The sequence below is a fragment of the Neomonachus schauinslandi genome, chromosome X (genome assembly GCF_002201575.2).
Source record: "Neomonachus schauinslandi chromosome X, ASM220157v2, whole genome shotgun sequence".
Lineage (NCBI taxonomy): Eukaryota > Metazoa > Chordata > Mammalia > Carnivora > Phocidae > Neomonachus > Neomonachus schauinslandi.
The window spans coordinates 81,444,967-81,472,401 of record NC_058419.1 but is presented as its reverse complement, the minus strand read 5'-3'; the positions used below and the strand labels follow the sequence as shown (position 1 = coordinate 81,472,401).

The 27,435-nt window shown below is 44.0% G+C and overlaps 1 protein-coding gene across 1 annotated transcript in view; it reads right to left on the bottom strand.

Annotated features, from left to right (window-relative positions):
- The window catches only part of HUWE1 (HECT, UBA and WWE domain containing E3 ubiquitin protein ligase 1), a 157,473-nt gene that overhangs the window by 11,981 nt on the left and 118,057 nt on the right, over window positions 1-27,435 (bottom strand). Inside the window, exons 42-66 of the mRNA XM_044911725.1 lie at window positions 26,538-26,705; window positions 25,294-25,439; window positions 24,803-24,869; window positions 23,644-23,858; window positions 20,076-20,287; window positions 19,005-19,187; window positions 16,251-16,423; window positions 15,748-15,896; window positions 14,921-14,996; window positions 13,990-14,088; window positions 13,269-13,402; window positions 12,913-13,081; window positions 11,351-11,579; window positions 10,519-10,697; window positions 10,110-10,199; window positions 9,806-9,960; window positions 8,159-8,204; window positions 6,410-6,697; window positions 5,059-5,314; window positions 4,731-4,861; window positions 3,991-4,205; window positions 3,625-3,913; window positions 3,388-3,490; window positions 2,108-2,654; window positions 434-1,037 (exon numbers count right to left, since the gene is read on the bottom strand). Of these exons, the coding sequence (XP_044767660.1) occupies window positions 434-1,037; window positions 2,108-2,654; window positions 3,388-3,490; window positions 3,625-3,913; window positions 3,991-4,205; window positions 4,731-4,861; window positions 5,059-5,314; window positions 6,410-6,697; window positions 8,159-8,204; window positions 9,806-9,960; window positions 10,110-10,199; window positions 10,519-10,697; window positions 11,351-11,579; window positions 12,913-13,081; window positions 13,269-13,402; window positions 13,990-14,088; window positions 14,921-14,996; window positions 15,748-15,896; window positions 16,251-16,423; window positions 19,005-19,187; window positions 20,076-20,287; window positions 23,644-23,858; window positions 24,803-24,869; window positions 25,294-25,439; window positions 26,538-26,705 (4,923 nt within the window). The remainder of the gene's footprint in view (window positions 1-433; window positions 1,038-2,107; window positions 2,655-3,387; window positions 3,491-3,624; window positions 3,914-3,990; window positions 4,206-4,730; window positions 4,862-5,058; window positions 5,315-6,409; window positions 6,698-8,158; window positions 8,205-9,805; window positions 9,961-10,109; window positions 10,200-10,518; window positions 10,698-11,350; window positions 11,580-12,912; window positions 13,082-13,268; window positions 13,403-13,989; window positions 14,089-14,920; window positions 14,997-15,747; window positions 15,897-16,250; window positions 16,424-19,004; window positions 19,188-20,075; window positions 20,288-23,643; window positions 23,859-24,802; window positions 24,870-25,293; window positions 25,440-26,537; window positions 26,706-27,435) is intronic.

Here is a 27,435-nt window from a genome sequence, read left to right as displayed (position 1 = left end):
TACTAGTCCGCTACAGGGCTCGTTCCATTTACTTCCTAGGATAGCCTGGCTAGTCCACCCTGATTCACATGGTATCCTGCCTGCTCTCAAACTTTTTCCTAAGACTGGGTCCCTCAACTAGGCTAGAAAGGCTGGGAGTTCTTTGAAGACAGGGACTTTCTCTCTCTCCTCCTTTTGGTGCTTAGCCTAGGGAAGCCACATTCAGTGAATGCCTGCTGGTCTTCACGAGTGTCTGTGTGGGTGGGTGGATGAGTGTGGGGAGAAGGATGGAGAGAGAGAACTGGGACTGAGGAGGGCAAGAATGAACACATTTGGCTCTTGCAAACACAAACCAAGCCGACTGCTATTATTTAGGGAGGAATACCTGGATGGGGGAGTGGAGGGTGAGGTGGGTGTCCATACCCCAAAGCTCCCAGCCTACATCCACACTTACTTGAAACAGTAGTGGTAGCAGTCGTGGGGGTAGTCACCGTGGTCGAAGCAGCTACGGCAATGGTGGATATAGCCGTGGCAGCGACCAGAGCTGGAGCAGAAGTGACAGGGGTGGTTGCAGCAGGGGGAGTGGGCGTGCTGGAGGCGGCAGTGGTAGTGGTGGTAGATGTGGTTGAGGTGGCAACAGTGGTGGAGGAAGCACTGCTGCCAGAATTAGCCTGTGCTTCTGACACTTTGTTTTCTGGGAGAGCAATTGAGATGAGAGAAAGGAGTCTGAGGAGTTTCTCAGTTAAGAGAGAGCTCCGGCGGATGACTGGGTGTGACAACATGTTCATGAGCTGCCCCAGTGGAGAGGCCTCGAGGCTGTATGGGGAGGTTTCCCCCTCACCACCAGCGCTCACTGGCACTGACTTCACGGAGTTCTTGCCTTTCCGACTGACATTCATGTTGTCCAGTTTTACCAATAAGTCCCAGAAGTCTGTGCAAATGCCACTGCTGGTGGACTGTGAAGAGCATGGGCTGCAGGCCTGCTTACTGCCCCTCTCCCGATCACTCTCACAGTTTGTTTCTTTGGTCCGCTGCTGTGTAAAGTGGCTGGGAAATACCTGCCGGCAAAAGGAGGACAGGCTTGGTCTAGGGGGTCTACACAGAAAACAGGTCTTCCTAACAAGGAAAGACAACTGGTTCCTAGATACTCCACTCCTCTGAATAGCTTTGGTGACATGGGAGAGATATCATACAGGAGTTTTATCTGATAGTGAAGTGGCCTAGAAAAGCAAACAAGGGCTTTGTAGGGAGATGATTAGCTAACCTCTGAGCATCGGTCTCTGTACTTATGAAATGGGGAGCACCATTATGCTGTATCAAAAAATTGTCGAGATTCGGGCGCCTGGGTGGCTCAGTTGGTTAAGCAACTGCCTTCGGCTCAGGTCATGATCCTGGAGTCCCTGGATCGAGTCCCGCATCGGGCTCCCTGCTCGGCAGGGAGCCTGCTTCTCCCTCTGACCCTCCCCCCTCTCATGTGCTGTCTCTCTCATTCTGTCTCAAATAAATAAATAAAATCTTTAAAAAAAAAAATTGTCGAGATTAAAGGGGATAATGTATAGTACCTGGCACAAGGCAGGCCCTCAACAAATGGCAGCACTGATTATTAAAAAGAAAACTGAACAGGGGTGCCTGGATGGCTCAATCGGTTAAGTGTCTGCCTTTAGCTCAGGTCATGATCCTAGGGTCCTGGGATCGAGCCCCACGTTGGGCTCCCTGCTCAGTGGGAAGTCTGCTTCTCCCTCTATGCCTCTCCACTCGTGCTCTTTCTAATAAATGAAAAAATTCTTAAAAAAGGAAGACTGACCTAAGTTCTAGGCCCAGCTCCATCACTTACTAGCCCCATGACAAAGCCACTAAAAATTTCTGTACCTTAGCTTCTTCATCTGTAGAATGGGGATCATACAGACCACTGAGAGTTGTTTTGATAACCAAATGCGGTAATGCACAAAAATTATAAAAAGTGAAAGTAAAACCCCCACAAAATTATTTACTGGACAACTCCCAGAAACAATACAGGCTTCAGCACTAACAGTGAAGAAAGACCTGCTAGTTTTCTTAGTTCAGATTTCATCTAGGCTGTGGCTGCGACCTCTCTTCCATCCCCCAGGGTTGGGTTCAAGCTCCTCACCTTGGCCAACTGAATGAGCGTGTCCAGAACGTGTCTGCAGACAACAGGAGCAGCCTGGGGGTGGATATGGACAGTGGAGCCACTGCTTGCATGCTTCTCGGTATGTTTGCGACCCCCTGAACGTTGGATCTGGAATATATTAGTCCTGCAGCCTAGGGCTGCATCCATGGATACTGACAGCCAGGAAAGCTGGTTGGAGCTCTTAGACTCCATCTTGTGTAGAAGGTCCAGGGGCCGGTTCTCATGGCTGCTTGACCCACAGCTTTTGCTTGACTTTTTGCCCTTCTCCTCACTTGAGGAGAGCTTGGGTGTTTCAATGCATAGCTCACTCTCACTGCTGCGCTGCAAAATGGAGAGCAGACTGCGGATGACCCAGTGGCGGGTCTGGGCATGGTAGCAGAGATTTCTCAGTACTCGGTGTAGACGGCTAGTATTAAGCTTTGGCTCATCCACAAAAAGTAGGACCAGGAGACAGGATAGGGCTTCATGGTCCAGGAGGAGCCGTCCTCGGAGGCGAAGGAGAGTATCCACATTACTGCCAGAAGGCCTGGAACAGAGCATGGTTTCTAGGTAACACTTTAGCTAGAGCTCTGGGATTAGGTATAGGCCTAGGGAAGGGGAATGAGCTGCATACCTCCAAGGAGGCATAAGAAGGGAGAGTGTCTAAGTCTAAGGGTTCTTAATAACAAGAGCTGCCCTCTTGTGTATCTACTAGGTATCAAGTACTCTACAGTCTGTAAGACAAAAGAATTGCCTATTTTTGAGATGATGAACAAGAGGCTCTAATAGGTTAAGTGACTTGCCCTACACATCACACAATGTCTGTATTATCAACTGGTAAAACCAGACTGCACCTAAGGTCTTAAAAAAACCCCCCAATGCTTATTTCCTGCCTTATCTAGACTACCAGGGATTTGCTTGCCTCATTGGGACTGATCACTCCCTTTACATTTTGGCATGTTGGGTGCAGTCAGCTTCAGCTTGGGTAGTCATGAACTCTTCTTCCACAGCCTATGTTATAAGCTCAAGTGGCTTTGCTTATTACAACCACAGCTAGCACCTATTGCCAGTCTGCCTTACTTTGTGATTATGGTCTACGGTAGCTACACCAACCCAAAAGTGTGGCTTTCTGAAGGGGGAGTCCAAAGATCTGGCTCCCCTACTCATTCAAGGCAATATCCTAGAGAGGTCATCCAGTCTCTCCACCTATAAATTAAGAAAACTGGACTAGCCAATAGATATGAGAAGTGGTATGGCAAGGTCAAAAAAAACAAAGGTACCTGTTATGGCTGCTGCTACCCCCCATCTGGAAGGTGCCACCTCTCTGCACAGCAAGGCGAGTGTACTGGACTCCACGGTTGCCACTGAGGCGACTGGTGAAAGCTAGAAAGAAAGAAAAAGGAAACTGAAACTGGGGAGGTGGGTGGTGTGCTGGGTCCAATAACAGAAAGGGGAACAAAGCCTCATGTGGCCAAAGCCAAACATTTCAGAGCCCTCCCACTTGCCTCCCTCTGTACCCGGGCTTCGGAGGATGGCAGAGAGTGCAGAGGTGCTGCTGTGGCCAAAGAGCCGCTCATGCATGAGTTGTCGCTGCCGGGCTTCCTGCTCTCGCCTCAGGGCTTGAGCCTCAGCGGCAATGTCAGGTGGCATCACAGCCAACACACTGTCCTCCATGTCCTCTAGGACACTACGGCGCAGGTCTGAGGGCAGGGTCTGGATGAAGGTCACAGGGTCCATGGGGGTGTCTGAGCTGGCATTCTGTGCCAGCTCCCGTCGCTGTTGCTCAGCTCTCTGCTGTGCCAGCACCTACGGAGCAGAAGAAGTCAATGGGGGCATACCCACAGCTAGGCAGCCTAGCCCCAACCAGCTCCCTGCTCACATACTTCCTCCTGGATGGCTGGAGGCAGGGCAGCCAGGAACTCAGGGCTCACTTCGGTCACACCAGGATTCCCCACCACTGCAGGAGCTGAGCTATTTGTTGAAGGGGCAGTCCGAGTTGGTGGACGGATACCCAGTTGGTTCTGCAGGACTTCCCGGCGGATGTCATCAGGCAGAGCAGCCAGAAAAGAGGGGTCCACACCTTCGGGTAGACTGATACCTGAGGGGAGGCGCAAAATGTGAAAGGACTCCCATCTCTACCAACACTTAAGATGTACTTGGGAGTAGAGACCCATGGCCTTGTTTGAGGGAAACGAGCCTTTTTGTCCTCAGTGCATGCAAAGGACAGAAGACACAAAGAGGCCCACTCACCTTCCCTAGGCTCAGAACAGCTCTTGTTATGTGCCAGAGTCTGTGTGTATGCTGTCACTTAATCTTCATCAAGACCCTACCATGCAGCTATTACCAACCCCCCTTAGAACAGATGAGGATCAGAGAAGTAATGGTCCCAAGTTCTGAAGGTAGGTGGCTGCAAAGGGGGTAACCCGAGCTTAAGATCTGTTTGACTCCATGGCCTGGGCTCATTCCATCATGCAGCATCAGCACCCCCTTACTGCTGGTCCTCCTCCCATATGTATGCTGCCTTCCATCTGGATGGAACCATTTAACTGGCGGACATTTCCATGCCAAAAGCTACTAGAAGCCTAAATAACCCCAGGATGGCCTAAGCACACATGGAGCTCACCTGCAAGGGGATCTTCTTCTTCACTGCTTGTTGAAGGCAGTGGCTCTTCTAGGATTCCCCGGGAATCTGCTCCAGAAATGGCCACAGCAGAATCTCTGGTGGAGGAACTCTCAGAGGATGCAGGGGGAGAGCTGAAGAAAATAATTTCCAGGTTGTTCTTGGTATTAATGTTTTCCCATTTATAAAATACTCTTGTAATACCCAGTTCTCACAGAAGCCAGGTTGATTTCCCCAGTGCACCAAGCATGTGCACGAGTTAACAAGTATGCATGTAGCTTGAAATACCCACCATCACATCCTGCCTTCCTCTTACTCACACAATGCTTACCTGTCCTCAGGGGGCTGGGTAGGTTCCCCTGACCCATCGCCCCTGCTTTGCACTTCTGTCACAACAGGTGGGGCATCCCCAGGAGTGGAGCTGCCTGCTGTGGGTTGCTCAGAACTGCCAGCTACTGAGGTGTCACCCACAGCCTCCTCCAGGGTACAGGAAGCCAGGCTACTGGTGTCCATGGGAGAGCCTTCCAGTTGACTGCTGACAGCTGTCAGCGCATCAGAATCTTCAGCTCTCTCTGGGGAAAGAGAGGCTAGGAGGAAGTCACATGGAGAGGTTAGATCTCTGCCTAGAAGATGGGGGCCGAATTAAGATGCAGCCAGATTAGACTTCTCACTTCTCTACCATCTCGCTGGCCTGACATTCCCCCTCAATCTCATATGCTTTACATAAAGCTCAGCTCAAATCCTCATGCTGTCGTTATGCCTGTGAAACACCTTTCCCCAGGCACCCCAGGTAAGGGAGTCTGTCACTACTTTCAGATTCCCTGCAGGCACCATTTGTACATGCATGCTGGTTCTGTTTATCTAAAGGCGGCTCCTTGAAAGAAAAAACTCCTACGCCTTAAGGTTTTTCCAGAGCAAATCACAGGCAGCATGGTACAGAGCAGGAATAGCAAACAGGTTTCAATTTACCCTGTTGGAACACTGCTGAGAAGAATTCTGAGGCCCCACTTCAAACCAGTGGGAAATAGTGCCATGAGATAAATGGTGTTTGCCAGGATGGGAGAGCTGTGTGTGGGTGGGTGGGTCATGTGCTTGCCATCCCTGAAGGATGCTGAAGGAGAGCAAGCTTTAAAATCACACAGATCTGGATTTTTATCTCAGCTCAATCACTTACTGAATAGTCTTGGGCTAGTAATTTCACATGCGTTTCAGTTTGTTCATGGAGATAACACTACCTACTTTGGAGGGTTGTTTTTGTTTTTCAAAGTTTACTTCTTTATTATTTTTTAAAGTAATCTCTACCCCCAATGTTGGGCTCAAACTCACAACCCCGAGATCAAGAGTTGCTACATGCTCTTCCAACTGAGCCAGCTGGGTGCCCCAGGAAGGTTGTTTTTAAAGAAGTAACAGGCCTGCCATGATAGCCCAGGAAAAGTGATTACCTCAATAAACTGTTGGCATCATCACCTGTATCATTAGACATTCAGATATATGATCACTTGAGTCCACAGAGAAGAAACCTCAACTTTAGCTAAGAAAGCAAATGTGCAAGCTGAGATCCTACTCTGAGGACCCGAGCTGCTATTATTTAAGGAGAGTAAAGAGAAACTCCAAAGATGTCTATTCTTCCCTCCTGTTATATCACCTCTCACCCACCACCCAAACCTTGAAATTCTACTCACTTATAGTAGGAGCTGGGGACAACTCCATCTGAGTCGTTTCTGCTTCTCCACTTGGCCTTGTGGGGCCCAATTCCTCTGGCTCTACAGGCATCAATAGCTGTGTAGAGCTACCCCCTTCTCCAGCCGGGGACTGCAGCTCTTGAGGAATCTCTCCCAAGGCTGGTGGGGGTGGGAGTGTTTGTTGCTGCTGTGAGGGCTGCAGAGTGACAAGGGTGTCCTTGGACTCAGATGTAGCTGCATCAGTTGAAGATGGGGTTGTTGGGTAGCTGTCAGGCATAGGAGTCCCATCTTTCTCGGAAAGAATAACAATGGGGGTGTTAAGGGACAATCAGCCAAGAACCTAGGGAGCCACTCAATCAGCACATGTGGCCTGACAAGTATCCCCTCCCCACCCCAACCCCCCCTGTTCCTAGGAACAGCTTGTGGCTGATCTGGTATACCCTGGATGAGGGCTAAGGCACAGTGCTATCTTAGTCTCAAGAACTGGAGTTCTGAATCTTTGTAGATCCTAAGAATTAAATCCTTTCTGTGCCCTGGGTGGAAGGGGAAAGAGTTCAAGTCACTTTATAACGTTATTTGCCTCACCCTAAATATCACCTATCCCCTTCCACCTCCCTTCCAGTCCTGATTATCCCAGGAACATCTACAACTCTGATGGAGGCAACAGTGCCAAGACTAAGTATGAATATGCCCACACCAGGGAAAGTAGTAAGTTGTATAGTTATCTTCTAATTGGGGCCTAAAATCCCTACCCCGCAACAATACAACTTACTACCTCACCCCGGCATGAGCAGAATCCTCTAGCAAGGGCAGCAGACAAAAAGCCATTTTACCTGGTAACAGACCCTTTCAAAGACCTTTTGCTAAAGGCACCAGGACACCTACCACCCACTTACACTGCTTTAACAAAAAAAAATACTGTGTAGCCTTTAGTATCGTCATTTTGCAATTCAAATGCCAAAGGAGACAGAAGGCATAGGGAAACAGAAGAAAGTTCTGAGGAAATAGGGGTGGGGGAGACATAATACCACGTGGATCAGTTATTAGAACCATGAAATAGCTGACATTAAGATTAGAAGGAGGAATACAAAACATACAGTAGTAACAACATTTAGCCCACAGATGCCAAAAATAGACTAACATCCCTAGACTTTTAGATTCCAAAGACTCACAAAGTTTATATAAAAAGGAAAAAATAGAAAGAGACTAACATTGGGTTACCAAACCTAGGTTTAGCCAAATAAGAAAGAATCCTGTCAATATCACTTAATAAAAATATTTTGATACTAAAGAACTAGGAAGGACATAATCTCTTAAAAACCAGTCCTTTAAAAATTGAATAAATTCAGCTTTCTGAAAAACTCATTAAACCCTCTTTATTTTGTTCATTTCCACTGAGGGCTGGCATTTGGGAACCACCGCCATCAGATATTCTCAGGAAGCAGCACCACACCATGGTGGTCACCAAAGGGGTAGGACACATGGCCTGGCTACACATGCCAGAATGCAGCACAGCATGATCAGAGTGAGACCCTGAACAGAGTACGTCGGAGGGGAAGTGTACCACCGTGGGAAAGACAGTAGACTGTATAGTTATCTCCAAGATGGGGTATGACCCTAAAACTATACAATCTACTACCTCATCCCACAGAGCACCAGTGTTCATCTTCAGCCCACCTGGGCCAGCTACTTGAAAGGGTCAGGAAAAAGAACCAGTTAGCAAGAAGGTGAAAAGGGGGGTAGAGTTACCTGAGAGGTTCTGTTCAGTGGAGTCATTTGTCTTAGATGCAGTACACTGGAAAAAGAAGGGACAGACCAATGTGGGACTTTCGCAAGCACATAAGACAGGGGTCAACTATAATAGCTACCCTCTCCCCACCACCCACATAAGCCACCTAGGAGTTCAAGGACCTGGATGAAAGATGAACATTTTAGTGTGCAAATGTATCTCTAATTTCTCTAATACATACTTGTGTTGAAGGATGGCTTGGGAACAAGGGGAAACTGCCAGGAGGCTGACTGAATAATGAGTTGGGCTGGGCAGAGGACATGACCTAAATACAATCATAAGACCAGCAAGAATTCCTCAAAGTTTCATTTCTATGTATTTCCCTTCTTCGGGCTCTTTTTGTCCACTCCAGCTTTTTTTGTTTAAGATTTTATTCATTCATCTACTTGAGAGAGAGACCAGCGAGTGAGCGTGGAGGAAGAAGGGGCAGAAGTGGGAGGGAGAGGAACAAGCAGACTCTACCCTGAGTGCTGGGCTCCATCCTACAACCCCGAGACCACGACCTGAGCCGAAACCAAGAGTTGGACACTCAACTGACTGAGCCATCCAGGTGACCCAATTGTCCACTCCAGCTTTTAAAATCATATGCCAGGCTTGCTTATTTTCTATCCCTTTTCATGTGTTTGAAACAATGCTATTGTTTATCTGGTAAAACTTTCATACAAAAGTATTTGTTAAATCACGTTTGTTATCCTAACTGAACATTTTCAAAATCCTCAATCTGACCTAACTGCTGAGTGGGATATAATAGTCTTTCACTCAAGTCTTTTAATTTCTTCGTATTTTTTTTTTTTAATTTTTATTTATCTGACAGAGAGACAGCGAGAGAGGGAACACAAGCAGGGGGAGTGGGAGAGGGAGAAGCAGGCCTCCCCCTGAGCAGGAAGCCCGATGCGGGGCTCGATCCCAGGACCCTGGGATCATGACCTGAGCTGAAGGCAGACGCTTAACCAACTGAGCCACCCAGGCGCCCCAATTTCTTCATATTTCTATGAGCTTTTACTTCATATATTTTAAAGCTAGTATTGTTCAACTTCCCAGAAATTTCAAAATAGGTAGTTTCTTTCCAAACCAAAGTCATGCTAGAGGTTTTACAAATTGAAAATCAAGCCTTAGAAAATGACATGTAGTGCTGGGGTTCAGAGCACGAATATTTCCTGACTGAATCCTAAGCCTAACTTACCCAAATGATGGAATGGGGTCATCTTGGTAAGGATTCCCCACACTTGGTAAGTCAATCCACTTCCACTAAGTGAAGTGCAACCGAACCACCAAGAGCATGGGCATAATCAAAATCATTCTTCTTGTCTAGCTGCAGTCACTGAAGGTAGAGACTACACAGTGTGACTGGTAAGTCAGGAGCCACTCTGGTTCTTGCTCCAGTTTTCCCCAGCAAGAGACAGTGGAGAAATAATTTTCCCTCTGGGTTTGAATTCTTTCCCCTAAAAAACATGTGAATGTAGGGTGCATTTGGAATGAATCATTTCTCAGGTTCAATGTGAACATCTCAGGATTCTTTAATGACTGGTGCTATACGTATGCCAAAGCCATATGAAAGTAAAGGAAGACACAGCCAAAGATGAATCCTCCCAGCCCTTGCAAATCACCTGTGCACTCTGATCCCTGTTTTCCTTATCTTCTTTGCCTTTGTCAGTTATCTTTGTTTCTTCCTCAGCCAGTTGTTTCCTGCGTTTCTCCCGCCTTTCTTCCAGCTCCTCATCCCTCAGGAATTCCAGGTGATTAACAATGGGCACTTTAACAACTGGATCAAAGAGGCAAAGATCAGAGGTTGCTCAGGGGAGGTAGCCATGAGGCAGAGCTTGCAGCCAGAGAATGAGGGCAACAATTCCCATGCACTCATCCCAGCTGTGGAAGGTGCACTACTGCTCAGATAACCAAGCTGCCACATACCTGAAACACAGTCATGCATGCTCTCAGCATCAAGAACTTTGCATTCCTCTGTCCAGCGGGTCAGGGCTGTGGGGATGCTGGACAGGGTCCCTGTAGGGGAACAAAAGAGTGAGATTCTTGGCATGGTCATATGTCACCTGATCCAAAAATTGCCATATTTCTCTAACAGGACCCAAAGTCCATCACAAGGTTTGGCACATCACAAGTATCCAGAGATAGTGAAGGTTTTGTTGATCTTGGCTAAATTATCAAGTGGTTCTGGCTCCAATAAAATGTGGTTTCTCTAGGCAGGGCAGATATTGCTCTGTCTTCCCTCAGCTAGGCAGGGCAGATATTGCTCTGTCTTCCCTCAGCAAGGAAAGAGTAGAATGTGAAAAACTGTACCCTCCCTTTTACCACACAAACTTGCCTGCTTGGCTGGTAGCTGTGCTCTGGTCATGGAAAAAGTCATCCAGCAGTTCATCATCAGATCTGGCAATGATGTGGACATCATCATTGCCTACCAGGAGGCGGGCTCGGCCACGGCTTTGTAGGGGAAGGCTGCTGCTCAGCTGAAGGATGTCAGCAGCAGCAGAAGGACCAAGCAACCTGTAGGGTGATGGTGGGGTGCCATGGTCACTGTAATTCATAGGGGGTCCTGCAATCTGTTATTGCGAGATCCTTTCTGTAACCTCTTGGAAATGCTTAACACTGTTATGGACCTGATCACATTAAGCATAAATCTTTTTTTTTTAAACTTTTGTTTAAGTAATCTCTACACCCATCATGGGGTTCTAACTCATGACCCCAAGATCAAGAACTGCATACTCCTCTGACTGAGCCAGCCAGGTACCCTACTAGGCATAAATCTTAGTTACGTTTCTAACTACTCCATTAGTTTGCGAACTTTATTTGGGCTGAGGCTGCATATTATTCCATAGTTGTGTCATTGATAATGCCAGGCACTGTGTTAGGGTATATCACTCTTGTATACCCACTGTAGCCTGTACATTGACCATCATGACACCTATGTCCTTTTCCCTCATTTTAAAATTGTTTCTTCCACTAAACTCATAAGCCTGAGGGCAGAAATCCTGTCCTGTCTACATTTAAAGTGTTAAGTGCTTGGCACATGAGATGCTTCACTGATTGCTGAAGGTATGCATAGGAGGACACTTAAGCAAAAAGACTGTGTTATACAATTTAGTATTCCCCAAAAGGCTGCACATACAATCCAAAGAAATGGGACAAATGTAACTCACCTCTGGAGTATAAGAGGAGGGTTGGGCTGGCGATTCCCAGGATAATGAACGTGAATGGTATGGCCTGTATTGGCCGTCAGCTGCCTTAGGGTCCTCTGACTGCGCCCGATGCCCTGGGTGAGACGCGTTGTGGAGGAGCCACTGCCCAACGTCAGAGAACTGTGGTCTGCATGGCGTACCATCAGTGGGTGAGTGGTAGGGATATTTCCTGGGGATGGGGGGATGTCTGCTGCAAGGACAATATGTAAAGGGGTCAGTGCCAAAAAAAATCTCTTCCATGGTTGTTCCAACAGAACCATGTCTCCTGGGCCTTACTTCCTCACACGGAAACCTGAGCTTTGTCCTTTCTCCCTCATTCCCACGCCTCATCTATAATCACTGACACTACCATAGCTTATGCCACCATCTCTTACCTAGATATTTCAACAGCCTCCTAAATAGTACCTTCTCCCAATCCATTCTCCACACTATAGCCAGTGATGCTTCTAGGCCCCTCAGAAACATGCTACTCCCTCTACCTCGAAGACTCCGCTCCCCCTTCTTCACCTGCTCTTTTGTTCTTGGCCCAGATGTCACTTCCTCTGATTCTACAGATTGGCTTAATAATCCTTTTCTCTGGGCTTTCTTACCCATACTACAATGTAACGCCTGCTTACTTATAATTCCTAACAGACCATAAGCTCCTTTCACGGAAAAGGACTTTTCTTTTTCACTGCTGTATCCCGAGTACCTAGGAAACAGTAGGCACTCCTCAAATATTTGTTTAATTTGCTAAACGAAGGGAGGCTCAACAAAAGGAAGACTGATGGAAATCACAAAAATGCAAAGAAAATCACAGAATAGAAGGCACCTTGAAAATTATGTAATACAACCCATTTTTTTTCTTTTAAAACTTTTCATTTACAGGTGACAAACTGAGGCTCAAAGAGGTAAGAGACTACTTGGCCAAGACAATAGACCAGAACAGTTCAGTATTTTCTGCTATATCATGCTTGTGATTTGGGGTCAAGACCTGCCTTCTCAAGACAGCTTGAATTTAAGAACTAGATGCTAAAAGCGAACTTTGACGTTGATGGGGGAGAAGGGAAGAGATTCACTCTCTCCTCCGAAAAGATGCATCCTTGATGACCAGAGTGAATGTGCTCAAATCTACTCCCCAATGCCAAGCTCAAAGGTGTTCATCCAAACTCTCAAGATCCAGTGTTACAGACATAAGAGTTATTGATTGCCCTGTCACTGTAGCATGCACATGGGTGCCTGATGCAGTCAGCCTTGGTCTCACTTAAAAAAAATTCAAGCAAATCATCAAGTTGTCCAGGCTCTAAAATGGCTGCCTGTTTACTGAGGTGGAGAGAACAAAAGCAGCCTCTCACAATTCTTTCTTCTAAGTATACATTTATTGAGAGAGATGGATTCAGATATCCCTTGCCCCAGGAAGTCAGCATAGGAAAAGAAGTGCTGTCTGTATCAGATTGATAGCTGCTCTGGTTCACTGCTTGGCTTACCCTAGAGAAGGGTATAAGAATCAAGAGATAAAACCCAGCTGAGCCCCTGTATCTTACTAGCACTGGAGAACATGTTGTCAAACTCAATGATGAGATCATCCTCCCGGTCAAAGCGCTCAAATCGGACCAAGGGAGAAGCGTTCATATCAGGGTAATCCTCATCCAATTCCATTTCAGAGCCATCGTCGTCATCGTCTTCATCTCCCTCTTCACCTTCATCATCCTCCTTAAGGGGAAAATAGGAGATGGAGAATTGCTGGAGGTAAGGGTTTTCTGAAGTCTGGTGTCATGGCCACATTTGCACATGAGGGAGGGAGGCGCTGAGGCTAGCAACCCAGACTGTTGGTTTTCTCCAGCTCTGTGTTCCCATGGAAGAGGTTGTCTGAACCAGCCCAAACACAGTCCCCCCTCACCTGATCATCTTCCTCATCTTCCTCCTCCTCCTCCTCTTCATCCTGACTATCATCCTCATCCTCGTTACTGCCACTGCTGTCCTCTTCCTGAGTGTGCTCCTCCTCATCCTCAGGGTCCAGGATATTCATGGAATCTAAAACAAAGGGAGCACATTGGAGGACTATACTGAGTAGCTAGCAAACAGGCTACTGTGCAGGCCGGCAGACTGAGTGGGAAGGTGATGGGGTATCTGACTCTAGGAGAGGAAGAACCAGATCTGGGGTGATGTACAGACTTAGTGAGCCAGCCCTGATTTCCTGAGAGTGCCAATCAACGCATCAACACGCTGAGCAGGGTGGCTGAATGTGGAGGCTGGCTACAGGGTAGTGCTTCAGGAGCCATGGTCTAGGACTTGGCCAAGTCTGCTGGTGCCCCCTTGCCTTTCCAGCCCTACTTTGCTACTGACTGCATCCTGTTGGTAAGAGGGAATCTGGAGCGATGATAGCAGGTGGGTGAGAAGAAAGCGAACCAAGTAAGAAGTGACAAACTTTTGGGCAAGCAGTAGTAACATGTTATTTGAAAAACTGGCTGAGGATAAAGTGGATGGTGTATGTCAGCGCATGCAGACAGATGCTTCCTTATTCTGCACATGTGGGCAGCTGCCTCCAGGAAAACCCTAGTGTAGTGTCTGTCAGACGTGCAGGGCAAGAAGGGAGGCCTTTCTGGCCTCGGCACTCTCACCTTCTCGGTTGGCCTGCAAGGTGGAAGCTTGGCTGAGGTTGGAAGGAGCTTCATCCATCAGCACGTCCTCTTGTGATTCATCCTCTCCACTTCTGCTCACTGAAGGTTACAGAGCAGAGCCTTCACTGAACAACAGAGGACTTCCCTTTCCAGATTGGGTGCGCCTAAAGTAGCTATGTACACCCAGCAGATATCCACTTTTTTTTTTTTTTGGATGAGGGAGAAGACCTATGTTCTCTGCTGTCGACTAGCTAGGTGAGCTTGGCCAGTCACTTTACCTGTCTGAGTCTCAGTTTCCTCATCTGTAAAATGGGATGATCACATCTGCCCTGCCAATCCCACTAATTGTGAAACCACAGAGGATAATGGGTGTGAAAAAACCTTGTCAAATTTAAGAATACATGTCTACTTCCGTTTATCCTTTGATTTCCTTCATCAGTAAAATAAAAACAAGTAACACATAGACCCTTGGAACCAGGTGACAGTAGGGTACTTCTGCCGTTTTCCCTTTGAGTTGTAAAAAGGGCCACCCTTAGGGAATGATCACTCTTTTTACACTACTGAGACTCAGAGGCGGAAAGCCCCTGGATTTTGCTGAAAAACTGAAAGGAAAGCGCTTTCTCACCCTACAGCCTCTAAAGCCTCCTCTAGGCTTCCATGAATAACACTCTTGATGTGCCTCATGTATCATCTATACTGATGGCCACCCCCTCCACCTCCCCCACACGGCAACGCTTCAGACCTGCCACCACAGGTCTATAGATGGTTTGTGAATTTCTCATCTGTAAGACCATCAACATCAAGACAAGCAGCAATCTAGGCTGGCTATGAGCCCTTAGGCAGAGCTGAGCAAGCAGATGATGAGAAAAAGGGTCCTCCCAAGAGAGACTGAGGCAAAGGAAGAGGCTATACTCAGTTCTGGGGCTCTCACCTATAATTGTACTGTTCCCAGATCCGCCATCCCTCTCAAGCAACTCATCTATCAGGTCCTCCAGCTCATTCTCAACCTGGAGAGAAATAGAACATATATATGGATGCACACAAGTCTATCATTGTGCTAGCACGGAAACCCTAAAAAAAGCCAGCAAGGGAGTATATATTTCTAGGATAACGTGTGACAGAGCATGTTGCATAAAACACCACACATTTGGTGCTAAGAGCACAGAAACTACCATGTGCTGCCAATCCACACTCAGACTGTCCTTCAAATGGATTCATCCCAGTTATCTCAGACCAGGTTAGTCGTTATACTATCCAGGAATACATGCAGATCTCCTCAGAGCTAGCAGCTTAGGACTGTAGGCCCCATTTCTTACCACTGCAGCTCCAGAACTTACAATGCTTTCTTTAGGGTCTTTAGAAAATAGCCGTTTGAATGCTCCAGTGAGACCAGGTGCTATAGGCACAACAGTGATGTTAAGGAGTTTCCATTAATGACCAGAGCCAAATAAATCAAAGAGCTTGGGCCCAAAGGACTCAGGCCAGTTTTCTACTTCCACATTTCACCTGTGCCTAAGTTTTCCTCTTGGGATCTATTCCATTTCATAGTACATGGATGGCATCCTGGCCCTGCCCCCGCCCCTCATTTAATACAATTCAAACACATTTACTGAGCATCTACTACTAAGCATATCATCTGTGCTCCTCTGCAAAACAGACAGCATTGAGGCAAAGATCTAAAGTACTCACCCACCCACACCGCTTGGGGGTTTGGTTCAGCGCCGCAATAGGGGTATGCTGGGTGATCTGCCTCCCTACCTGCATCTCTTGTGAACTGAGCACCTCAGGCTGCCCAGCAATCACCACTGAGTCGGTTTCAGCCTCCCCATCCATGATATCCCCATCTGCCACCTCTGTCTGAGTGACATCATGATCCTCCTCCTGCACTTCTGCTTCCCCAGGCTCGCCTGAAACAATCAACCAACCAGCAAAATAATCAAAGGGTGCCTATGTGCAGGGCACCACGAGGCAAGCATGAAGACAATAAGGTCCCTTCCCTGGGCAAATTTACAAGTTCTCAGAAAATAAATGAATGGGTGACAAAGGAAAAGACAAGGCTACGTGTGAGGATAGCCAAATAAGGCTGCAATTTTAAGGAATTCTTTGTGGGGCAGATTCCCACGCCACTATGACAGATCTCTGGAAGGCCAGCAAGTTCCCAGGGAAACAATACCAAGCCAGAACAGTTGTGATGCGATGCGCCCACAAAATAGCTATGCCCACCCAGCCAGCTCTCCAGTCCATTGGCTCTGATTCCCTACCTGGGTCCTGCTGGTTGCTATTGGAGTCTTGAGCAGCTCCTTGGGCATCCTGCTCAGACTTGCTCTTGCTAGAAGCACTCTTGCTGCCAAAAAGGCTACTGGGCTGGTTCACAATTCGGGAAAGTGTTTCCAAAGGCTTCAAAGCAGCATTGACTGTGTTAGCCATGTTTGGACTGAGATAAAGCAAGATACAGAGATGGACTTAGCACAAAAATCCACACTAAAAGGAACCAAGGCTCATCAGAGTAACTGATTCCAGGGACGGGGCATGGAGGGTACAAGGTGAGTCTGGGACATCTTGTTGTGCCAGAGGCTTTAAAAAATTAATGGGTCATCATTACCACAGGCCAAATTTGAGATCATTGAAGTATCAAAAATAATGATGGTAATGGTATTACATTAAATATAGAAAGAATCCGCAGCCACAGGGATACAAATAGGCAGAAGGAAATCTTCACTATAAAAGAATGCCTGCCTGCTAATAAACAGCAATGAGAAAGTCAGAAATCATCACTTTTCAAACAGCAATATAAGTGGTCCAGGCAAAGATCACCAATAAATGCTAAAACTATGGAGTTAAAAATCTTCAGGGCATAGGATATTCATATAATCTTCATGTGAACTCAAAGCATCACCTCATAAAAAACTTACTAAGTACAAAGGGGGACAGCTAACCTTTAACTATGTGATCAAATTTAGCATTACCAATAATGGGACAAATTAGCATTATGTGTCTCCTGTGATGTACCAATAAGGGCAAACATCACCTATGTACTATTCATGCTGGAAAATTTAACCTGAACCTAAATATAAGGAAGCATTGGACAAATCCAGACTATGGAATATTCTACAAGACATTTGGCCTTCTGGATTCTTCAAAACAGTCAAATGTCATAACAAGAGACATGTGACAATCAAATGCAATTAGTGATGCTCATTGGATCCTGGATCAAAACACTCTACCCTCAAGGTATAATACTTAGAATAACTGGGGATATTTGAATATGACATACAAATTGAGTACTGTTACATCAATGGTAAAATTTCTTAGATGTGATGATATTCTAGCCATGTAAAGGAATGTTTATTTTTAGGAGACACATGCTGAAGTATTCACAGGTTAAGCATCATGTTGTTTGCAATGAACTTCAAATGATTCAGCTCCTAAAAGGGAGAAGGAAGGGGGAACTCAAGCAAATAGGACAGAAATGATAACCACTGGTTAATCTAGATGAAACATACAGTGCTCACTCCTGAGTTTGAAATTTTTAAAAGTTTTAAAAAAATTGATGAGCTTGTATCAAAAGGACAAAGAAGTCAACCTGAGGAGGCCCCATGGGCCAAATGTATAATGAAAAAGAATGACTGCAGTGATCCAAATAATTCAATCACTGATTAAAAAAATCAGTGAAAATAGAAAATCGAAAGCCAGAGAAAGTTGCACTTGAGGTGGTGATTAAATCTATTGATTACTCTAAAAATTGGTGACTTAAGAAAGTTTTTAGCCTGCCTTTTCAGTAGGAACTGTATTTCAGGGTAACCAGACCCCCCAACCCCTTGAACAGGGACTTTGTCACACAAAAATGTGAGCTAATAGTGTAGAAGGAATGACAGAAATTATAAAGTTGTCACTGATAATCCCTGAAGAAATTGGCACAGGAGAGGATTATCAGTTAGTGTTAAGATCATTAATTAGGTATATGGCTGACAGGAAATCAAACATTTATACAGTGCCAAAATACTAACAGATTACTTTCTAGTAAGAAAGGGGAAAATATAACAGTATGATGATTATCACTCTAGTAGTCAGTTTTACCATGATTTTTGATAGTTCAAAGAGATGTGTCTCCCCATGACAGAGTATGAGATATGTATCATTTATGATATATCTTAACCAATAATTTTAAATTGCTCCATTAAGCTTCTAGATCTAATTAGAAGTTTAGAGAAAACAGGGAGTAAAGGAACAAGTTAAACGACACTGCAATGGACCAAATCGAGAAGGCAAAACATTCTGTAGGACAGCAGGCCTGATCACCTCAATAAATTAGTGTTACTAATAGAAATAAAATGAAGATTAAAAAAATTAAGGTTCTGTGTTAGAATAACAGAGATTCAGAGGACATAACCAGATGTAATGCAAGGTCTGTAACTAGATTCTGGTTTGGACAAAAATTTTTGAATATAGATTTGGGCATTATATAGGATGAAAAATTACTTATACCAGAAGGTAGAGATAGTAACTGAAAAAAAAAAAAACCACACCCAAAAAACCCTAACCCAACCCAGGTTACACAACAACATATATAATATCGTTTTAGTAAAAAAATACATTTTGTATGTATGTGAAGAAAACCACTCAGAGATATGTGGTAAGGTAACAGTGATATCTGAGTGGCAGAAATATGGTATCTATTTTTGCTCATCTGTAGTTCTCATGATACACATATAATCTTATAATAATAGGTTATTTTTAATTAAGGTGGGGGAAGCTTGGGAAAAAAATTATTCATATAGTCCAACTCTTGAGTTTGCAGCAAATGAGAAAACTAAAGCCTAATGTAAGGCAAGTACCTTGCTTAACCACAATACTAAGAACTCAGGTTCCCACCTATATCCAAACTTTTCCTATCACATTGGTGGCTCACTACTCATCTGACGAGGATACAGAAAATATAAGCAAATGAAGAAATAAAAGCAGCATGACTAAAGAGAGGGCAAAAGCCTGTAGCTGGAGTTCAGGAATAATTTTACCTGGACAGGTCCAGGCTGTGAGGCACTCTTGCCAGGTCATTAACCAGTCCCTTCTTTAGGAAGAGTCGAATGATGTTGTTCATGCCGTTGTGCTGGGTCTTGGCTGTGGCACTGCTATAGAAGCTGGAGGTGGAGGGGCAGGACTCCATGATAGTACTGATGATACACATCACTGCCTGAAGCCTGGGAGAGAAGTTTAACACCTCTATCATATGAATACTGCCTGTTCTTTGGTGTCTTCACTAACTTGCCTCGGATAACCCTCCTGTGCCCTCAGTGTTTCCTTCTGGAATTAACATTGAAACAGGTGAGAGCTCACTCCCTGAGTGGTAGCATTCTTAATCTTCTTTACACTAATTTATTTTTATTTTTTAAATTTTTTAAATTTAAAAAAAAATTTTTTTTTTAAGATTTTATTTATTTGAGAGAGAGAGAATGAGACAGAGCACATGAGAGGGGGGAGGGTCAGAGGGAGAAGCAGACTCCCTGCTGAGCAGGGAGCCCGATGTGGGACTCGATCCCGGGACCCCAGGATCATGACCTGAGCCGAAGGCAGTCGCCTAACCAACTGAGCCACCCAGGCGCCCCTATTTTTATTTTTTTAAAGATTTATTTGACACAGAGAGAGCGACAGTGAGAGAGGGAACACAAACAGGGGGAGTGGGAGAGGGAGAAGCAGGGCTCCCGTGGAGCAGGGAGCCCGACGCGGGGCTCGATCCCAGGACCCTGGGATCATGACCTGGGCCGAAGGCAGACGCTCAACAACTGAGCCACCCAGGCGCCCCTCTTTACACTAATTTAAAAAGTGAGACTGAATACCCTGCTTAACTTCTTCAAGACCTCAGAAGTATAATGAAAACATCCCTTTGCTTTTTTCTCTAAGCTGTACCCTCCTCCAAATGTAATCAGCACTCTAGGTATTTGGAAGCACTAGAACTATTTGAGAGGACCAGAGAATACACAGTGCCAGTGGGACCAGAACTCTTGTTCAAGTGCAAGGAATCCCATGGACAAGGAATGGAGTAAGGGGATGCTATTGGTTATTAGCACTACGTCAGGCATGGATTTTACCTGGCATGTTTCTCTGTACTCTCAGCCATAGCCAGTGCCCGTCCCAGGGCTGCTTTTACTTCATTCACAAGGGCCACTTGGGCATCTGTGCCACTCCCTGCAGCAGCCAGGCTTGCGAGGAATAGGCGGGCCAGGGCAGGTGTGTCCTTGTCTTCTGCATTCTGGGTATGTGGGAGGAGGTGGTCCAGAACAAAAGCTAGCACACTGCAGTCCTGAAAAGTCATTAATCATGACATTTACTCACAAGCATAATTATGCCATATTGTCTGCATATCAACAAGGTACAAATACACAAAGTTGATCCTTGAAGTCATCCAGTCAGTGATTATCAGGTCTACTTTATAGATGAGAAAACCAAGGGTTGAAGGTACAAGCTAAGTGAGTAGCAAATCCAGATTTTATGTTTTTAAATCCCATTCATTTCTCACTACACAGTTTATGCACCTTTATTTACATGTCACTTGGTATTTCTCAAAACATTTATATGTGTGATATTTGATGGAACTGTTCACAGTAAACCTATAGAACAGTTAAGCCAAGTTCAATATTTTCCCCATCTGACAGATGGGTAATCTGAGGCCCTAAGAAACATGGCCTGCACAAAAAACTCAGCCAATGGCAAGGATTCAAATCTTGATTCATAATTGAGTGCTGTAATTCCTTCAGTATTCAATTAAATTGTAGTATTTACCGATACCTACAATATGCTAAGGACCCTGGACTAAAAATTGGCAGGAGTTGAAAGAGAAACAGCACACAGATATGGATATGCAAACATATTTAATGCAGAGTTATACAAAATAGCAAAAAAGGCCCAACAAGGGAAGGAAATTAAGTGAGACTTGTTCCTTCTCTCTAACAACGATTTCTGCCCTGGTAATTCCTTATATTAGAAAGGAACTTAGTTCTGTTGTCATTCAAGCAGATTTTAGAATTAGAAAGAGATGATGGCTGCACAACAATGAATGTACCCAATGCAACTCAACTATACACTTTAAAATGCTTAATTTTATGTAAATTTTGCCTCAATAACAAAAAAGCACTGAAGAATTCTAAAGTCTGGATAATTAGATAAGGTGACCTGGTTAAGATGGAGCTTATTAGAAATAAAAATTCCCCAGTAATGAATAAAATATAAAATTGTATAAATATGTTATAGGACATTATTAGTAAAAACTGGAAAAAAAGCTTTGCAATTTGGGAAAGCAGTATGATGTAGTAAAGAGACTTGGATTTGTAATTAGAGACCTGGGTTCCAATTCTAATCCTGCTCCTCTGCAGCTGGCTTTGAGCAAGCTAATCTTTCTGAGCCTTCTCTACTTCTCCGTTAAGGGTAGCAATACCAATAACCTTCCAGTGCTGAGGTAAGGATCATCAATTGCATTTGTAAAGCACTGGTGGAGTACCCAGTACCACAAAGTCACATGACACATATTAAACACTTAATAAATTTGCGATTAAAAGCTTTGAAATAAAATGCCTAATGTATATTTAATACACATAACTCCACAAAAGACTTATATCCAGAATATGTAAATAATTCAATAGAAAACAAGAATACAAGACTTGGACTCGTCACAGGAGAATATCCAAATGGTCAATAAAGACAGGGATATATTAACCACAATGCAATACCACTACAAATCCATTAGATCAGCTAAAATGAAAAATGAGAAAAATACCAAGTGTTAGCAAAGAGGTGAAACAACCTGAACTCCCATATGCTGTGCTTGGTGATAATATAAATTGATACAACCACTCTGGAAGACTTTTGGCGCCATTTGCTAAAGCTGAAGACACTAGCAATTCTATTCCTAGGCATATACCACCTAACAGAAACATAACAGTTGATCCTTGAACAACACGGGTTTGAACTGTGTGGGCCCACTTATACACGGATTTTTTTTGATAAAGTACCATACTATAAATAGAATTTCTCCTTATGATTTTCTTAATCACATTTTCTTTTCTCTAATACATATAACCATACAAAGTATGTGTTAATTGACTGTTGAGGATATTGGTAAGGCTTCTGGTCAACAGGAAGCTACCAGTGAAGTTTTTGGGGAGTCAAAAGTTATATGCAGATTTTCAATTGCATACATGGAGCGGGGAAGGGGGTTGGGTGTCGGCAACCTTAACACCCCGTGTTGTTCAAGGGTCAACTGTATACGCTCACCAAGACATGTATAAGAATGGACTGTAGCAACACTACTTTAATACCTGTAAATGGAAAACTACCCAATTATCTATCAGCACTAGCATGGATAAGACTGTGTTACATTCACACAGTGGAACTCTATACAGCAAATAAAACTACAACCGCACAGAAAAATGAATCTTGCAAACATCTTAAACAAAAGAATCCAGACACAAAGGAGTATGTACTTTAAGATTCCATTTATATAGAGTGCAAAACTAATCTATGGCAATAGAACTCAAGATAATGGTGACCTTATGGAAGCTTAAAGGGGAGGGGAAGATGTACAAAGGCATGAAGGGGTAAGCTTTTATGGAATCTGTAACATTTTAATTTGGGTAATGGTCACCCAAGAAAAACTGATGAATTATTCAGGAATTGTGTATTTTTGTATGTATTTTAAAAACTTGGATTAAAGTCAAAATAGCTTAAAAAATGGCAGCTGCTTTCTTATTCTTTGCCTGCAACATTATTGTCCCCACTCCACTCTCAGACCCTTTACTGCTTACTAACCATAAAATTACAATGTGACCCCCCCCCCCAAACAAGGTCCACTTTATGAAAAACAAACAAAACAAAACAAAACCTCCCTGGGCACCCCTCTTACATATATAGGAACATGATCCAGTTTCTTAAAGTGTCCTCTCACTTGAAAAATCTAACTTAAAGATAATTCCCTATCAGGACATATAAAATATGACTTCATTCTTTCTCATAGCTCTGATAGACATTTAGGCTTTCCTTATATTCCACATTACAAATACTACTAACCACATCAGTTGTCTCTGCACGGGTGTGAGTATACTGGAAGATAAACACCCATATTCTTGTGTATTTGGCTTATTCTACTGTCCCCTAGACACCCTTATGCAGACAAACCACAGATACTTTTCAAATTCTACCTTCACTCTTCAAACCATTTCTTCTTCTAACATAAAAGGAATAGAAAACCCACACAACATCGAGTCCTTGATTTTGTCTTCGTCTTCCAATTCTTGTCTATTTCTACCTTTAAAACATCTCCTCAACTCACCCATTTTTTCCTGCAACTTCACCAAGATCCTGTATTACTCAGATTGCTATCTAGATCAGATTCTTAATTGGTTTGACTCCAAACCTTGCCTTTTGCAGTCGCCACACTGCAGACCAAGTGGTTTTCTATGAAACAAGTAACAAATGGCACCAACTCACTCCCTGTAATGAGCCTGATAGCACATCACTGGAAAACGCCTAGCTTCTTCAATGTTATTGCAAGAGGCCTCTGCCTTGCAACACTGGGCTAGCATGCATAGGTTTCTAGCAAAGTGTCTGACACATTTGTATCCAAATGATGACAGTATAAAATCTTAGGCAGATTGGAAATATTACCTCTTTGATCAGCTCAGACTGGCCCACAGTGTAGCTGTAGTTGGCAATCAGGGTAGCAATACCAACATAGGACCTCACCAACTCTGCCAGAAGACGAAGAATAGTGGAGGTGGGCATTAAAGGTTTGCTGCCCTTGCCTTTCTGCTTGCCTTCCTCAGAGGCCCGGTCCCCTTCTTTCTCTTTCTTCCCATCCCGAGACTCCTCTGGAGTTGATGCTGTTGAGAAAGAGCCAAACTCTGGTTTAATTTCATACTGAAATATTGGCAAACATCAAGCCTCATGTGCAAAGAGAATATTACTTCTCCACTTTAGGACACTGGTACAAACTGAATGTCCTCATCACAATGCAGTGGAAGGACAGATAGCTAGGATGACAGGTCTCAGACATAGTACGTAGATATAGTACAGCAGGGAGGCTATGTTCACGTATCTTCTGTCACTCCCCTTCTTTTACACATAATTTTATGCTCCAGAAATACTGTACTAATAGCTCTCCCAAAGATGCCTTATGCACCCTTTTACCTTTTCCTTCCCACATGTCTCCCTGGCACATATTTACTTATCTAGCTTAGCTCAAAAGCTGATCTCCTCTATGAATGCTTTCCTGTCTCATCCAGGAATACTGAGATGCTATTATATCACGTGCCCTCTATACTTTATCCCAGCATGCCTCCATTCCAGCAGTTGTATCAAGTACAATTGTCTCCTTGCTTAGATCTCAAAGATCTTCCCTATCCAAGAAGCAGCAGCTCTTGGAAGCTTCCACATGACATTTCTCTAATTGTTGGCTAAGCAGCCAATGGGCTCTGATGACACTGCTAGAAGGCAAGAATCTATCACACAAACCTTAGAGCTAGAATTGTGTCACTGGCACCAAAGCTCTATAAACCAGCATGAAAGCCAACAAAATATATGGGGTGGTTTAAAGAGTAGATCTGAAGGATCTTACCATAGAAACCATTACTTGGTTAAGTCACAGTTTTATTAATTTTAGCATATAGAAACCCTTTATTTACAGAACACTGAGCTCACTCTTGAGAAAGGTTCACTTGGACAAGTAAATGCGAAAATTATGCCTACATTCCCATACCCCCTTGCCCAGCATACCCAGTTTCTTTGTCCTCTCGAGAAATAAGAATGAGAGAAAGTAAACCATTACCTTCTCCTTGGGATGTCCCAGATGTGGAAGTCTCAGTGGAGGCACCATCTGCAGCAAAGACCTGACTCTATGGAAGAAGAATACTCCTGAGCCATTATTAATTTCAAAGACAGTTGTCCCTAAATGGTAGGATCCCTTCCCAGGGTACTCATTGTGAATGCTACAGATTCTCTTTGGCTGATCTTTTAATCACCTTTACCTGCTATATACTATAATCTGTGGGAAGCCATCATTATAAACAGTGACTGGGAAAATGGGGAGCAGGGGCAGAGGAAAATGAGAATGAAAAATGAATTTAAGGAAATGTTTCCAATCCAAACAGAGAAAAATCCCAGGGACACCTTAAATTTATCTTCATTTACAGGCCACAGATAATGTACAGGTACATCAAAATTAATACCTTTGAAATTTCTGTAGCATAACCCTAAATACGGAGAGAACATATAGGTATCGGAAAGGGAAAAGGAAACAGGAGGTTGGAATTGACTTACATTAATGGAAAAACCTGACTGTGTATCAAAGTCACTGCTCTGACGAGTAAGTGACCGGTACTGCTGGTATACATCATCCCCCATGTCTTGTAGGAGTTGGCCAACCTCTTGGGTCATACCCCCAGGTTTAGGGTCAGATTTCTCTGCTAGAAAAACAAACAAACAAAAACAAAACTCATTTGTAACTGTGCAATGTTAATGCCTATTTGGCAGCTTGGTCAATTTCACTCCAACTTACTATGACTATTTATATAGTGATATTGCCAGGCTTTCACTTAAGAGGAGAAATGTAGTATAACCAAGAGAGCATGGTTGAAAGGCTCATTCTTTCACTAACTAGTTTTGTGACCACAGGCAATTTACTTTCCTCAGCTGTCACTACTAAGCTTAAATGAACATAGCTGGTATTATGCCTAATGCAACGGAGATCAATAAATGGCTGCCCTAGCTATAATTATTTTTTGGGGTGGGGGAGGATATATGAGGTGGAATAAAGGTTCTATGGTTGTAGAAGAAGCAAGGAGCTATGGATCAGAGTGCTGAATGGATGAAAAGCACCAAAGACTCAGATTTTCTTGACTTAGTAAAGACTATATTCATCAATTTTTGGCAATTCTGTGGGACCTATCAAATAAATATGTCCCAAATAAAATCCAGAAGAATATGATGGGAATGAAAACTAGGTTCCAAGTAATTCATTCATGACTTTCCCAGTACTTACAAGCAGCACCTTAGCTAGAAATAAAGGTAGATTGGGATGGTGCTCTCAAAGGTCAGAAAGCCTAACCACACCTTCTAATACTGATTCCAGTTTTTTGGGAGATAAAGATGTTTTTGTTTCTGAGAATGAAAACATTAGAGACTTCTTGGTATTTAATTTTCTGCTTACAAGATATTATCTCCTCTTTAATCTTTGTTTATTCTTCCCTCTGTAAGGGATGGACTCTCATTATGTCAGCATTCTCCTCATCCTTATCATTTAAAACTTATTTCAGAAACCACTTGTTCTAAGAAACTTTCCTACAGGTCGCAACCCCCACCAGGTCAGGTGCCTTGCTCTAGGACTCACCACTATTTTGCCATCTGTCATAATGTATGACCACTAGTTTTTTCAGAAAAGGGCATCATATGTCTTACTCATCTTGATTCCCAGTACATGGACACATAGTGAGTGCTCACTAAGACTGGTTGGTTGAAAGATCCTGGCAAAGTGCCCAGGCTCCTGAGGTACATTAGCTACATACCTTCCTCTGGAGCATGGTATGCAGCCAGGGCATTCAGCATATCATAGATCACTTCCTTGATAGTATCAGGAATGACAGGCAGAGGCGAGGGCTTCAAAGGGGTTGTCTTCACCAGCTGTACAGCATTAGGACCTTTAATTCTAAGGTTCTCAAATTCATCATCGGAAGCTAAGCCAAAGTGAGACACAGAAAAATCAGTCAATGGTGAACCAGTACCTACACTTGGTTACTGATAAAGACTCAGAAGGGGGCTCGTATAAACACTGTGTAAGCTTGGGACAGAAGGCCATTTACGGTGTTTACGTAGCCTACTAGAAAATCTGGCTTTTACTTTCCCTAAATCCCACAGGACTTATTAGAGCAGTACCAAATAGTAAAAATAATACAGGCAAAAAAGAGTATATGGGGCACCTGGGTGGATCAGTTGGTTAAGTGCCCGACTCTCTTGATTTCAGCTCAGGTCATCTCAGGGTCATGAGATAGAACCTTGAATCAGGCTCCACGCTCAGCGGGGAGTCTGCTTCTCCCTCCCCCCCATGCACACAAATAAATAAATAAATCTAAAAAAAAAAAAAAAAAGTACAGTCTTTGCAGTTGGGGAGACTTGGTTTTGAAATCCAGTTCTGTTACAGGATAATGGCCAAATTACTTAAATAAACCTTATTTTTTTCATTCCTAAAATTTGAGGATTAAATGAGATCACACATGAGATCTGCCCAGCACAGAGCCAGGCACATATCTGAGGCTCCCAAGATAGTGAGTCCCCCTTCCCAACCTACCTTTTATTTTAAAAAGAAAACCCATAACCCTATAGAAAAGTTTAAAGGTTAGTATAATTAACACCCATGTACTTTTCATCTAGAATCACCATTTGTCTACCCATAAATTTATCTACCTG